The following is a 15,070-nucleotide window of genomic DNA, read 5'->3' as shown; positions in this document are numbered from 1 at the left end:
TGCTTATTTATACCAGAATTTTTATGAAGTGCATGAAAGAGCTCAAGTTTTGAACACCAAGCAAGCAACAAAATCTCAACTCATAATTCATTAAACAAGCTGAGTGCAATAATATAAGATGTCAGTTAAAATAATAATTGTATGTGGGAAGATAAAAGAGATAGTCAAGAATGACTTTGTGAACTTGTGTATGACAGAATTGACATAAAAATCCTTCCTTCTTTTGTTACTCTCAGATGGCTACCTTTTTTATTACTCTCAGCTGCTACTTTGCCTAGCTCATGAAAGATATTTCATGAAACATACAAGCTAACAAATGTAAGAAAAAGTTGTGTTCATTACATACCTCAACTCACCACTCATAAGTTGATTAACCAACTGCTTTGCAGACTCATTTTGAAGAATCCCATAAGCTTGTGATGTTTTAATTGATTTGTGACCAAGGTGAAGTTAGGTATCACACTATCAACTAACAAACATATAACGCTAATGAAAACCAACACCTTGTAGGAATTTCCAAGTCATTACAGCTTTTCACGGCCAACACCTTGTAAAACCAAAGGGTGCATGGAGGAGACACAGGTCAATCTTTTCAATCCCACTTCACCTGTCAACTCTTTGTTTTTTTTTTTATATACACTCACTCACTCACTGATGATGAGGCTTAGCTAATATCACGACTAATTCTTGTGTTCTTTTAATTTGGCTTTTCTTATTCCTATTCTTGTCCCACCTTATCCCACTTTCTCCTAACCCAATTTACCTTCCTTTATTTTCTGCTTCAACCTCTCATCATAACAAATAAGATTGTTTCCTTTTTCTTTATTTTCCAATTTAAGGTTTATTTGCTTATGGTATAGGTCAACTTTATATCAGAGTTAAGAGATTAATCATATGGGCAGTGGCATATTTTCTTCTGATATTTAGGCTTATGGAAGAATTCATTTGTTAGTATAATTAGTATTGTGATATATTGTTTTTCTTTTGAGCAAAAGGTGTGGATGTGGATAAATGGATTATTTGTCTTGCATGAATGCTACAATGAGTGTGACCACACTTTTTCAAACCCAAATTATCAGGTAATTTTTACATTAACACATTCTTAAGAGTAAAATTAAATTATATTCTAAAATAATAAATTCAAGCAACAGATCTGTTTCACGAGAAAAGTATTACATACATACGCATATATATTTCAAATCCTTAGTGAAAATACCATATCACTTTCACAATTAAAAATAACTGTTACTCTGAGTTTTTATTTGATAACTTTAAATAAAATACATAACTGTTGATTTGAACCTTGAGCCTTGGGAACGAAATAATGATTGAAAATATGATTTGCTTACTTACAAATTTTTTTAAAACATACAATTCAGTAAATATGTAACCCAACTTGAAGAGCACAAGAATACTACTATTTACATTCTGCCTAAAATTCTCCACCAACCAGTCAGATATAATATCAGGAGATAATTTCCAAATTATCACATTAAATAAGATTAGGAAATTATTAAATCATTATTAGGCTCCCTTAAAATAAAAGCCCATTAAAGACTTATATTCTTTGAGATCGAATACTTACTTGAATATTGGATTACCTTTTCCAGGTAACCGATCCAACGAAAACGAGAAGAACTAGAGGACGAGCACAAATAGAAGACAACCTGTGGAGAATGGACAGTTAGACAAATACAGGGTAATCTCAGCCCTGCAACAACAATAAATGATACAGGGTAATCATCATTCTGTTTCTCACTCAAGAGATGAACCACCCAGACCCTTTATTAGTGGAACTAGAAGTGCCGAAGCTGAGACCAAATAAGTAGTGGAATCAACATCTGAGTCCTATCTTGATGTGAAAGAAGGTTGTGCATTTACATGATCAATATACAAATTGGTCCTGCTTTTGGGGAAACGCAATCGACAATCAGCAATTAGCAATCAACATGAAAGCTTTCCAAAGCTGAGTAATTAAAAGAGAAAAATATAATAAATATTTCTGCGAAAGCAAGGAATCTTTTACAGAAGCTGTTTGTTTTTATCTTATTTCTAGTTCTATCTGTTGTGGCATTTAAAAACCTGTTAAATACATGAACATGATTAGCAAAGTTGAACACTTATATTAGACTCAAACAAAAACATATAAGATAAATGTAGCTTATGTTTTGATGAAACAAAACACACCAAACAATAAACAATTCAACTGAGAAAATTAATATTATCAAGGTGCTACTTCAAAATATTGTTTTAAATATGTATCAGCATTACGAAGATAGCTGAAGAACTTCCATGTGCTGCCACTGTCACAACTTTCCCATTTTCTTTAACAGCCTTCAATGTTCTATCAATCTCACACTGGCTTGATTTTAGAATCAATCATACACAAGGATGTTCATGGTTTTAGAAATTATTACTTTGAACAAAGGATGTTGACTCAACAATGCATTATAGTCATTCTCCATCCATCTTAGAAGACAACTACAACTGATAAAGTCATATTAATTAGAGCAAAAGTTGCCATCACACATTTTGTAGAGCACAAGAACCGAATTTTCATGCTTAAATCTGACATAAGAAAAATACCGATGCAAGATTAGCATGCGCTAGCCAGGAGCTGAAGTGGCCTATTATATGAACACATGTAATAATCGAAATGGAAAAGAATGAACAAAGTACTGCATGAAGAACTTGAGGAATATAGTAAGAACATGGTAAATGGAGGAGCAATAGTGGTGTCCCCTTTTTTTAACACCTAATTCCATCAAACATATCCTGATCACAATTTCATCTTACGGTCGTCAAAAGGCAGCTAAAATACTAGCCCATTTTTCACAGATTTAACATAACAGGGGGAAACTTGCCTTCGAGAAAACTTTAACTTCTTATTACCCGAGATAATACCCATCATTCAAAACGTGACAAGTTTTAAATCAGATAAAACTGATGGACCATATTCTTAGGTTGTAATAAGCCACATTGAAAAACAAAAAATCTAGTTAACAACTTAACAACAACAAATAAATTAATACACATGTAAATGTAGATACTAAGTATGAGAAATGAATCATAAAAAATGTCCACCAAGATGAAGATTGATGTCAACCTTTAAGTGCGTTCATTTTGTCCCTCAGATAGTAAAGTTTAGCACTTCTTACTTTCTTATTGTCAAACACCTTTATCTCCTTTATGTTAGGTGAATACCTATTATAGTTCACATATGGCATAAATTCCAGGCATTAAGCATTGTGTAATATGACTACAAGCACAACCAACTGAAAATTAAAAAACCCCAACACAAAAATCACATCAATTCCTCCTTCCCTCTTCCCAACCCAAAACAATAGTACATAAATCATATGGCAGGCTGAAATGAGGATAAACAGATGACCCTTTTAGTATAACAAACTCAAGAACTCGTTCCAAACACAGAAAAACACCTCAAATTATGCACTTGAAAGAAAACAAAAATTAAAGTCTGAATGTAAGCAAAATAGACCACTTTTTCCCTAAAGATAATGCTTGGGGAAAATTACAGATTGAGCTGAAATTGAAAATCAAAATATACATTCTAACAAGTCCTTTCCAAAACTCTAATTCTTCATTTGAATAAGTTTGGAAACAATCATGTTCACACTTTGTAACTTATAAGAAAACCAGTAAAATTACGTTTTCCTTCGTTTTATGTTTTTTTCTTAAAAAATTCATTAATCATCAATACTTTAGACATTTTAATTAAAAGATAGTAAACAACACAAATAACTGGGCCATAACTAGAATTTTAAATAATTATCACCACCTCAAGTAATTATTTCTGTAATCCTATTATCTTTATGTTGAGTGAAGCAATTTAAATACACCGTCATCAAATGCCAACAAATGTGAAAAGATTATTTTACCAGTTCAAATAGAATGTACAAATACATATATACTTAAAATATGGGAAGGTCATATTTATAGAGGGAATAGAGATTCAATCCCAACCCCAGCCACCTGCCTCCTAATTCTGAATGTAGTATTGATTTCAGCATTACGCCTGACAATAACAATGCCTTTAATAATAGAAATGCGCCTCTTATTCTCAGGTGATTCCTGTTATACCAGATGTTATTAAACAAAAGATCATATCACTATCACAAACAAACACGAAGAAAAAAAATGAATAGAAAATAAAGCATGTGAGCCAAAGAATTAAGATCAAGCATATTACAGAGAAAGCATGTGAGCCAAAAAAATTCAATCAGGACCATCTTACCTTTAAAATTAAATGCGTTATTTGCTCGAGAGCTTTCTCTGCATCAATCAATTCTCTGTGTCGGACAAAACCCACAACGACTATGCGTTATCAACCAATTACAGGGTCAATATAATCAAAACAAAACAGCACCAAGGTGGACATCTTGAAACAAAATTACGAAACACGCAGAGAGTAATTACGAAACAAAAACCCTTACTTCGAAAGGGGAAGGAACATGCAGCTACACTTGCAGCATCAACCACATCTACCTAGGTTAGCTCCTCCTACCTACACGGGTCAAATCACTGCTTGACGGAAACAAAAACGGAGGAAACTGATTTCAATCGGTGAAAAATGAAGGAAAAAGGAAAAAAAAATTGGTCAAAAGGTGAGAAGATGAAGATACAAAGAAACCCTAGCAGTTGAGGGTAAAAAATGCAGGTGAGAGGCTGAGAGGTAAAGGAAAGTGCTTACCGCTTGAACTGTGACGAATGAGAACTGTGACGAGAGCCTTCGATGATGGAGACGAGAGAAACGTTCTCCTGAGGGTACACAAATGAGAAATGTGGCGGATGAATGGTTGAATGAACGACGAATGATAGAGAGTGAAGAAGAGAAGAAAAGAGGAAGAGAGTGAACAACGGTCTATTTGGTCGAACGAGAGTGAAAGGGAAATGGGAAATGAGAGTGAGAGGGACGAAGTGAGAAGGACTGAGAGAGAAATGAAAAAAAATAAAAAAGAGAGATACTATGACGGATTTCTAAATATCAGTCATAATACATTAAAAATTTTATGACAAGTGTACACAAATACATAGTAATAGGTTTTAAACTGTTTTATATTATAACTGATATACAAAACTATGTCATAATATGTCTTAAATTTATTTACAAGTTTACCACCGCGTTTCATACTATGACAGATATATAAAACTGCGTTATAATATGTCTTACTTTTATTACAATTCTGCCATCGATTAACCTATTATGATGGATAATTTTTATCCGTCATAATAAGGCTGTCATAAAATGCTATTTTTCTACTAATGAGAAATCCTAAAAGAAAGCCCAAAAATATCAACCCAAAAATAACCTGAAAATTTTAAAACAAAAATGAATTATTTGCAATTAAAAGAAAATTACAAATATTATTAAGTGCCTAAATTATTGTATAATTATGCTTTAAGCCATGACATGTCCTTTAAATTCCAATTTTTGTGGAGCATCATGAGCTTCAAAGAGATTTGTTTTCCCAAATTTGTATTCCTTGACCTTATCATAGGTCCTTTAAATTGCAATCCTCAAGTTCTTCTTTGAATTACACTATTTTACACATTACTGTTTTAATGTCAATTAAAAAAAAGTTTCATACTAGTATTTAAGTTGTTTAAGTGTTTCCTTCAACGTGAGTTGAAAAAACACGTTTGACAAATAATTGTTTTTAAGATGATTAGATTAAAAAGATTATATCCATTCATTTTTAAAGTATTTGATCAAAATATATCAAAATTTTAAATAAAAATAAATTCTAACTTTTCACATGAAACTTTAGAGTGTAAAAATATATTTAACCATAAAATAATTTCTTATAATAAAATATTAATAAAAACATTACATTAATATAAAAGAAAACCAACTATTTAATATATATTTACTATTTTTTTGGAATATGCTGCCAGTAGAAAACATGTTTAGTATTCCATGAGAAGTGTGTGAAGTGTTTTGTTATCTTTTTCTTGTAAATATAAAGAAAACTTTGGGCAGCTCAAAATCTCGAACAACAAAGCATATACCCTCCAGCGGCGCAGTATAAGACGCCACACTAAAATGTGCTACCAACTTGTCTCAATACACGGGCAAGGTGCTATTGTGCGCCAATCGTGCGGTGCACCGAACTGGGAAGCAGGCACGGCAGAATAGTAGGAAAAAGACGAAGCAAACAAAAACACACACTAATTAATGAATTAATAATAATTAGCAACAATTAATAATTAGTTAATAATAACATGATGACAGTCAGCTGTATATAATATATATTAGCAACAATTAATAATTAATTAATAATAACATGGTGACACACACACACACACACATATATATATATATATATATATATATATATATATATATATATATATATATATATATATATATATATATATATATATATATATATATATATATATATATATATAATCATAAGTAATAAAAAAAACAAACCAAAAATCTGCAAAAATCGATCATTTCATTCATATCCCCTTTCTTTCTTTATTCTCTCTTCTTCTTGTTATGTGTGTCTGTCCTTGAAGCTAGAAGAAGGACACAAAGCAAGAACGAAGAAGAAGCATGGTTTCAACGAGACGCAACAGTGGATCTTTCTCCAACGCCAACAAGAGGCCGTCTTCGTCTGAAGACAAAACTCCCTCTCCTTCCCCCAAGCGCCAAAAGGTTTTGCCTTTTTTTTTTACCCCTTTCTCTCAATAATCTCTATTTCTCGCTCGATTCACCTCTCTGATTCGCTCCCTTATGTTTTCGCAGGTCGACAATGTTGCTGCCGTCTCGGAGAAACCGATGCCGCCGGCGGAAAATTCCAAGGATTTGGGCATGCGGGAGCCTCCCGCTGATCCCGGAGAATGCGAATCTCGAGACGCTCAGATCGCCGGTGACGTCAATCCAGATGGCAAGGCCGATCCCACGCCGCCGATCGCCGATGGTTCATCTTTGCCACTAACACTTTCATCTTTAGTTTGTTATTTTTTTTTAATTTTTATTGTTTTGTTGCGTGAAGGTTCTACACCGACTGTGGTTGCTGGTAAACCTAGGGGTTCGTTCTCTTCTTGGGCTATATATCAGAAGCAAAACCCGAATTTCGAGGCTTCAGTTCCCTGGTGCAGACTCTTGTCTCAATCTGCGCAGGTAAATTTGTAATATTTTATTTCTTTGTTATTTTTGTTTCTGAATGAAATTGGGGGTCACTGCAAATTTTGTTTACTTGGAGTTTAATTTTGTAATTGCTGCAGAATCCCAATGTTTTAATTTGCACACCCAACTTTACTATTGGGTCTAGTAGGGGTTGCAATTTCCCGTTGAAGGATCAGACTATTAGTGGAAATTTGTGCAAGATCAAGCACACGCAGGTACACATCTCTTGAAGTCTGAGATTGTGCGAGGAATGGAAGGATTGTTTTTTTTTTTTCGACCACAAGCCTTGACACTTGCCAGTGATTTTTTTTTTCTTGTGTTGTTTGAGATTTGCGTGAATGCTTGTGCGAAAGTGTGTGCTTGGTTTGCTTCCTTTTTTTTTTCTTTACAGTTGTTTGAGGTAAATATCGTAGGATATGTATGTGCAGTATGATTACTGTTGTTTCTGGAAATGATCAGCGCGAGGGAAGTGCTGTGGCCGTGCTAGAAAGTACGGGTAGCAAAGGATCGGTGGTAGTGAATGGCACGCTCCTCAAGAAGAGTACCAGTTGTGTGCTGAGCTCGGGGGACGAGGTGGTTTTTGGTTTGATTGGGAATCATTCTTATGTATCCTTTTACACTCGTTGCATTCGAATATGTTGTCAGTCTTTTCTCCTACTGTTTTTCTTTTTTTCTAAAAGGGAGTTATCAAAATTTTCTATTTGCTTCCTTGTATTAAGCATTTATGTCCTTCCTTTTCTATCTCTGTCTGCATGTGGTTCCTTGATTTATTTTGACTTAGATTTTTCAGCAAATAAATCCTGAAGTTGCAGTTAAGGCTGCAGAAATTCAGGGTGGTGTCAGCAAGTTTTTCCAGATTGAAAGGAGGGCTGGAGACCCTTCAGCCGTGGCTGGAGCTTCTATTCTGGCTTCTCTTTCTAGCCTCAGACCGGATCTTACAAGATGGAAGTCTCCATCTCAGACTGCCGGTAAACCTCTTCAGGGTACTGATGTTCCTAGTCATTCTGTTCTTCCTGATGGTACAGAGACCGGGCTCGATGGTCTGGAAGGCAACTCTGCTCCAAATATAGCGACAGATAAAGCTGCTGATGTTGGAGCAAGTGACAAGAATTTGCCTATGGATTGCGATTCAGATGATGCTGGCACAGAGACAGGCAATGTAAAAATCTCTGGGGTGAATGCTTTCCTAGGGCCTTTCTTCAGGATTCTAGCTGGATCTACTTGTAAAGTGAAATTGAGCAAAAGTATCTTTAAACAGGTATTTGAAGAAAGACACGGGACAAGGGATGTGCAAGCTGCATCGACTTCCAGTACTTCTGTTCGCAGTGCAGTTTTTAAAGAGGATGTTCATGCTGCAATACTGGATAGGAATGAAATAGAAGTGTCCTTTGACAACTTCCCTTACTACTTAAGGTATAACTAGTAGATTTCTCAGTCAATTCCACAGCTTTTGTCTTTGTTTTGGCACTTTATGTGTTTGGTGAATTTCAAATTGTCATTCTTTGTTGTTCCTTTCTTGTGCTTTCTTATCATTCTCCTTCATTTAAAGATAATTCCCATTGTATATTTCATGTACATTTGTGTCCCGCAAACTAATTGAACATGCAATTGCATTCTTTAAAATTTATAGAAGGAAATAAATTAATCACTTTTAAACAATTACAATTTTATTCTTTATAAATGGGAATTTTTATGTCCTATACTAGATAGATATATGGACTTTACTGTGTTAGAGCTACATTTCTAACAAAGGTCCATGCTACTAATTTGAAGCAACAATCAAAACATTTCCAAGAGCAAAGGCACACATTGTCAGACACTAAGTAGTACAATATGCTTGTCTGATATACAATTCTAGAGTAATTGGATTTCATCCTTTCTAGTTTATGGATTTTAAGTAACCATTTTATATATATACTTGATACAACAACAATGTCAGTGACAATAGCTATAATGACAATTAATGTTTATTCCCTCTATGTGAAGTTAGGTAAATGAATCAAATGATTGTGTTCTGTTATTAGATGATATACAAACGATGATGTTTAAATTCAATTCTAACCCAACCCTATATTTCCTCTCCCCCCTCTAAACTTGTATTTCTCGTGTAAAGTAAGTAATGAAGTTCTCTCAAATGGGTCCTTCCAACAAGCCCAATTTTTTTAATTTGGAAAACAACACCTAGTTTTTCCCTTATGTACTGAAAACTGATGGAAAATTCAGTTACTCTTACATTATGAGCTAAAATATGAAGCAGGATTAGAACTAAATATTGGTTAAAGAAACAGGTACAATGTTATGACATGAAAGAGAGACTTATCGAGGCAGTTGTTTTGTTTGTATATAATTTATTCTATTCTCTTCTTCATTTTACTGTTTTGTATTTGAATTTGTCATATGCAGTTGGATGCCATGTTTCCAGTGCTGTTTTTATCAACTACGGTTTTTCATCCAATGTGTACTGGTAGGACTTGGCAGTGGCATGACACGTGGTTGTAAATTTTGAAAAAGATTTTAAATTGTGGACTTGGTTGCATTTGTGTTTAATATGATCTTCAATACCTTGGTTTCACAGGGGTACTATAATTAGCTGTTTTAGCTTTATCATGTGATATTTTCCTCAATTTAAAACCTTGACTGTGAATTTTTTTTAAAGGTTCTTTGTTTTTAATACAAATTAGGAGTTCAATATGATTTTATATTTGTGTTGTCACTCATGCATTTTACTTGATTGTTATAGCTTCTTGGTTTGATCATTGATTGCGTTTCTGACCATATTTATATCTTCTTTCAGTGAGAATACAAAAAATGTTCTAATTGCAGCTTGCTTTATACACCTGAAGCATAGAGAACATGCAAAGTACACCACTGATCTTACAACCATAAACCCTCGTATTCTACTTTCAGGACCTGCAGGTGTATGCGAATTGCATTACTCTTCTCCTATATTTTTCCTTTTCCAATGATTTTGTTTTGGTTTTGACTTCCTTCTTAACTCACTGTTTCTCTCAATTGCCATTTTTTTGCAGGGTCAGAAATATATCAGGAGATGTTGGCAAAAGCACTTGCAAAGCACTTTGGAGCTAAATTGCTCATATTTGATAGCCATTTGCTTTTGGGTGTAAGATAAAGTTTTCTTATTGATCTGATATTTGGATTAATCCATGAACACCTTTTTCATTAATGTGCCATTGAAGGTTATTTACCCATAAGCTGGTAATGAATTTTCATTTGTTCTATGTTCATATTTTACAGGGTTTAACTTCCAAGGAAGCTGAGCTGCTCAAAGATGGATTTAATGCTGATAAATCCTGTGGCTGTGCTAAACAAAGTCCTTTAACTACAGACATGGCTGGGAGCGTGGATCCACCAGCTAGTGAACCAGAGACGCAGAACTCCTCAAATGCAAATACTCCATGTGGTTTTGAGTCTCAACTTAAGTTTGAAACTGATAATTTACCATCTACATCTGGGGCAGCTAAAAATTGTGTGTTTAAACTAGGTAGGTTTGCTTCATTTCTCCATATAAGGAGACTTAATTTGTCACAAAGGTTAATTTTTTCAGATATATTCCTTCAGGTGACAGGGTAAAATACAGTTCATCTTCTGGGGGAATATATCAGCTTCAGACAATTTCTACAAGGTACAGGTTTGTGCTAAACTGTTCTCGGCTGGTTTCCATTTCTCACGATCACATTGATACAAGGCGGAATTTGTTTTACCAAATTTAACAGTCACATATCACCTGAATTTATGATTGAAACATGGTAACCCAAATTACTTCAAATAATGAATTATACAATGTATGGTTTTGCTTGTGAGTACAATGTTTTTGACAGCAAGCTAACTATAACAGTTAGGGGAGATAAATGGCACTTCTACTTTAGTCATTGCCAATGCCAAGTTTTTTATCTGCATAAACAATATTCTATATCTATCCACCCTAGGTTGCATTGCAACTTTTACTTTGCTAGGGAGAAATGGGTTAGGAAAAAGTGAGAGAAACGAAAATGAGAGGGATGTATTCGAAATTATTTTTCTTTCTTTTTTGGTAATCAAATAAATGTAGGGCAAAAATGTGAGGTACAAACTGCCCTATTTGCCTAATACTTGCTTTCGATTTTATTAAAATAATATTTACGGATTGTGTGATTAAGGATAATATAGTAGTTTTTCTTTTGTTTATATTGTTTACCAAACAAAGTGAAATTGTTTTTATTTTTGGTTATAATTTTGCTCAGCAATCGCATATACAGGGGTCCACCTAATGGAAGTCGGGGGAAGGTTGTCTTACTTTTCGATGATAATCCCTTGTCAAAGATTGGTGTAAGATTTGATAAACCCATACCTGATGGAGTTGACCTTGGAGGTTGCTGTGAGGGTGGTCAAGGATTTTTCTGCCATGGTAATCTCTTATCTGTCTTATATATTATCTTTTTAGATATTTTGTATTTTTATCTACAACTTTATCTTTGTCCAACATCTTGAACTTATCTTTTTCTCATTCCAGTGAATGATCTTCGGTTGGAAAACAGTGGCATTGAAGAACTTGACAAATTACTCATTAATACATTATTTGAGGTCCTCTTTTACTCTACTCTGTGATCTAGTAAAATTTCCCTCTAATCATATTATACAGTCTCTTAATCTTACAATAAGAGTTTGTACATGTTCCTTTCAGGTTGTGGTCAGTGAGAGCAGAAATGAACCCTTCATTTTGTTCATGAAAGATGCAGAGAAGTCTATAGTAGGAAACGGAGATCCATTTTCATTTAAAAGTAGGCTTGAAAATCTTCCGGACAATGTGGTGGTAATAGGTTCACATACTCAAACTGACAGTCGCAAAGAGAAGGTGATAATTGAGTGTTTTTGTAATGCTAGAATGGTATAATCGTTCAGTCATTTTAAGCCATCAGACGAATACTGATTCAGAAAAAGATTTTAATAGCCCATGGTGAGAAAATTGAGCCAAGTTCTATTTGCCATATCATTAGTTTTTGTACCTGACTTTATCAGTTTCCAGTGATCTATATTTTTGGTAGCTGTGGGCTTTTTATATATATATATATATATATATATATATATATATATATATCTGGTTATATTTTATTGAGAAACTGAGAAAGATGTCCGTTGTCAAAGTAAGATACAAATTGGATATCCTAAGTACATGGTTCTTTGTATTATCGTTTCATTCTTGGTCTTAATGAATGTGTATGAATGATTTTGTTATTGATATTTAACTATTTTTTCTTGCAGTCACATCCTGGGGGTTTACTTTTTACGAAGTTTGGCAGTAATCAGACTGCTCTTCTTGATTTGGCTTTCCCCGTAAGAATATCATCTCCTTGGAGTATAGTATTTATATTTGAAAGAACAGAACAAGATTACCTGTATATACTTTACATGTCTTCTTTAGGCTTTCACTGTTGCAATAACATCCTTCCCTCATTCTCTCTCTCTCTCTCTCTCTCTTTCAGGATAGTTTTGGAAGATTGCATGACAGGGGAAAGGAGGTCCCAAAGCCAAACAAAACCTTAACTAAACTTTTCCCGAATAAAGTGACAATTCACATGCCACAGGTTTGTAAAACATTTTTTTTTTCAAACCAACTACAAAAATTTTTAAGTTCTTGGGTGAAGGTATATGAAATGGTTTTATATTTTACACTCGCTCACTTAAAATCCCTTAGGGTTGGAGCAAGGATAACGCTGACATATAATTGTAAATTTCAGTTTCGGTTAGAAAAATGGCAAGGATTGAACTCTTCACCAATTGTTCATATAGCACCTTTTATACTGATATGAATAAGAAATTCCAACTGTTGGGCGAAGGTACATGAATTGTTCTATATCTAACAATATTCAGTGTATGTTTCCTGATCCAGGATGAAGTACTTCTAGCATCTTGGAAGCAGCAACTTGATCGAGATGTTGAGACTCTTAAAATTAAAGGAAATTTGCACAATTTACGTTCTGTAAGTTATTGTGCGAGCTTGTAGTTTTAATTCAGTTTGTTTCATGATAAGACATAATGTTATTATTAAACCTTAAACCATATATTTGGTTTTCAAAATACTACTTTTGTGGATTGCGTCTTTTTAATTATGGGTCTACTACATTTGGGTGATACGTTTGGTTTTATATTTGTTTGGGTGACATGGAATGGGTGCTTAAAGACAAATTGGTTGTTCTGGACCTAAGTAAATTTTGTACAAGATAGTTAGTATAATTTTTGAGGTAGTACATCCTTTAATTGATATGGATCTAGCTCTTGTAAAGTGAGCAAGTGTGTAAAGTGAGAAAACAAGGATACATTTATTATTGGTTTTGATTGAAGTGCCTCATAAATGCATCTAACTTTAAATGAATGATTGCCTTTACTTTCTCACCTTGCAGTTTGTGCAATGCTCATTTTTGAGGGGGACTAAATAGACTGGATATGATATTTAAACTTGTTCTGAAGTGTCTGAGCCAAATTTTATTTGTTGTTGTCCACACGCACTGCACATAGAATTCATGGTTACATCAATTATATGCTGAAAAGAAGCTTGAATGTAATTTCTCATCATAAATTTGATATTATTTACATCCAAATTATTGTTAAATGTGATTGTCTTGACTGATACACATATACACACCAAGCGTAGATGTTATTATCAACAATAAAAGCCCTATGCCACAAAAGTTAGCCATGTAGATTGCATGATGACATTAGGCTATTGAAGATAAAATTTTTACCGAAATTATTTACCGTGAGTTTCCATTAAACGGAATTCTTCGAATATTCTTCAAGGCTCTCCTTTCATCAGTTTAACAGGGTTGAAAATCATTCAATATACTTTTCTCATTGGTGCTTTCATGACATTCTATGCATCTGTCCATACCATGATAACCTATTTACCATAATCTTTTACTCAATCATGCACTAATATTTTCTAATACACATGTTTCATATCTTGTCATTTCTTATGTGGCTACACATTCATTACTAGGGTTATTGTTTATAAATAATTTTAGGTTTGTACTGGAGTCTTTGGATGTTTAAAATGCAATTGTGGCTGTGCAAGGTTTATTCTTCTAAGTGATTTTAAATGTTGTCTTTGTGGTCCAATTTTAGCTCTTATGAGGCAGTGGACATGGTTGCTATTTATTACGTTGTTGTTCTGCAGTTGTTATGCTTTAGTATTACTGCTCTTGTTGTTAGTAGAACCTTTCGTTACTTGTGTACAACCCTTGATCACTAGCTGCATAAGTTATGACTCAAAATTGAGGGGAGAAGGCATGTCTCACAAAAAAAATTAAATAACGTGGTATGAACTATGAAAATAGGAATTATGTAAGTTTCTTAATGGAACTTTAGCTTGTTCTTAAGGAGCCTGGCGTAGTATTAATGATGACAGTATAGTTTTCTGTAGTTAATTCCTTGTCTCTTTTAGAAATTATCGGAATAGCATGCTTTTAGTTTTTCATAATTATTAGACAGTTTTTTGTATTTAAAACTTTGCACCCAATTACTCAGCGTAGGAAATAGTACCCTTTTTGCCTAAAATGTCTATGGACACTGTGTTTAACATACGGAGAAGGTACTTTTCATTTAATAACTTCATGTTAAAGGTCCCCCTCTAAATTCTGACCCAAGGGAAGCGAGATTTAGATAAGGAAATTTGGTGCTGTTAGTTAGAAGGGATTAGTTAGTTTGTTGGGGGTATTAGTTCTAAAAATAGATGAGAATAAGGATGGAAGGGGCATTCACAGAATTAGATTGTTTATAGGGTTCTGGAGAAGAATTCATTCTACCATATTCAATTGTTCAATAAAATTATACATTTTGGGTGTTAATTTGTGGGTAAGGATAAGAGTGAGCGTTCTAAACTATTATAGTGGCATTTTGGGAATTGAACGACTGGTA

The 15,070-nt window shown here is 33.8% G+C and overlaps 1 protein-coding gene across 7 annotated transcripts in view; it reads left to right on the top strand.

The window, feature by feature from the left end:
- The first annotated feature begins 6,450 nt into the window (after positions 1 to 6,450).
- Positions 6,451 to 15,070, top strand: part of LOC106752746 — an 11,796-nt gene continuing 3,176 nt past the window's right edge. For 2 of the 7 annotated variants that reach the window (XM_014634488.2, XM_014634486.2), the window contains exons 1-17: positions 6,451 to 6,685; positions 6,776 to 6,950; positions 7,026 to 7,153; positions 7,258 to 7,374; positions 7,619 to 7,765; positions 7,941 to 8,333; positions 8,418 to 8,572; positions 9,954 to 10,075; positions 10,189 to 10,280; positions 10,415 to 10,661; positions 10,739 to 10,808; positions 11,401 to 11,564; positions 11,670 to 11,740; positions 11,841 to 12,011; positions 12,419 to 12,490; positions 12,640 to 12,741; positions 13,047 to 13,136. In XM_014634488.2, the coding sequence (XP_014489974.1) occupies positions 6,584 to 6,685; positions 6,776 to 6,950; positions 7,026 to 7,153; positions 7,258 to 7,374; positions 7,619 to 7,765; positions 7,941 to 8,333; positions 8,418 to 8,572; positions 9,954 to 10,075; positions 10,189 to 10,280; positions 10,415 to 10,661; positions 10,739 to 10,808; positions 11,401 to 11,564; positions 11,670 to 11,740; positions 11,841 to 12,011; positions 12,419 to 12,490; positions 12,640 to 12,741; positions 13,047 to 13,136 (2,418 nt within the window). In that variant the 5' untranslated portion in view covers positions 6,451 to 6,583. Of the gene's footprint in view, positions 6,686 to 6,775; positions 6,951 to 7,025; positions 7,154 to 7,257; positions 7,375 to 7,587; positions 7,766 to 7,940; positions 8,334 to 8,417; positions 8,573 to 9,953; positions 10,076 to 10,188; positions 10,281 to 10,414; positions 10,662 to 10,738; positions 10,809 to 11,400; positions 11,565 to 11,669; positions 11,741 to 11,840; positions 12,012 to 12,418; positions 12,491 to 12,639; positions 12,742 to 13,046; positions 13,137 to 15,070 lie in introns of those variants that run through there. The other 5 variants (XM_014634490.2, XM_014634492.2, XM_014634487.2 and 2 more) reach the window with 5 other exon arrangements.

The sequence above is a fragment of the Vigna radiata genome, unplaced genomic scaffold (assembly GCF_000741045.1).
Source record: "Vigna radiata var. radiata cultivar VC1973A unplaced genomic scaffold, Vradiata_ver6 scaffold_43, whole genome shotgun sequence".
Classification (NCBI taxonomy): domain Eukaryota; kingdom Viridiplantae; phylum Streptophyta; class Magnoliopsida; order Fabales; family Fabaceae; genus Vigna; species Vigna radiata.
Note: the sequence above shows the minus strand (reverse complement) of the source record. Positions and strands in the feature narration are given on the sequence as shown.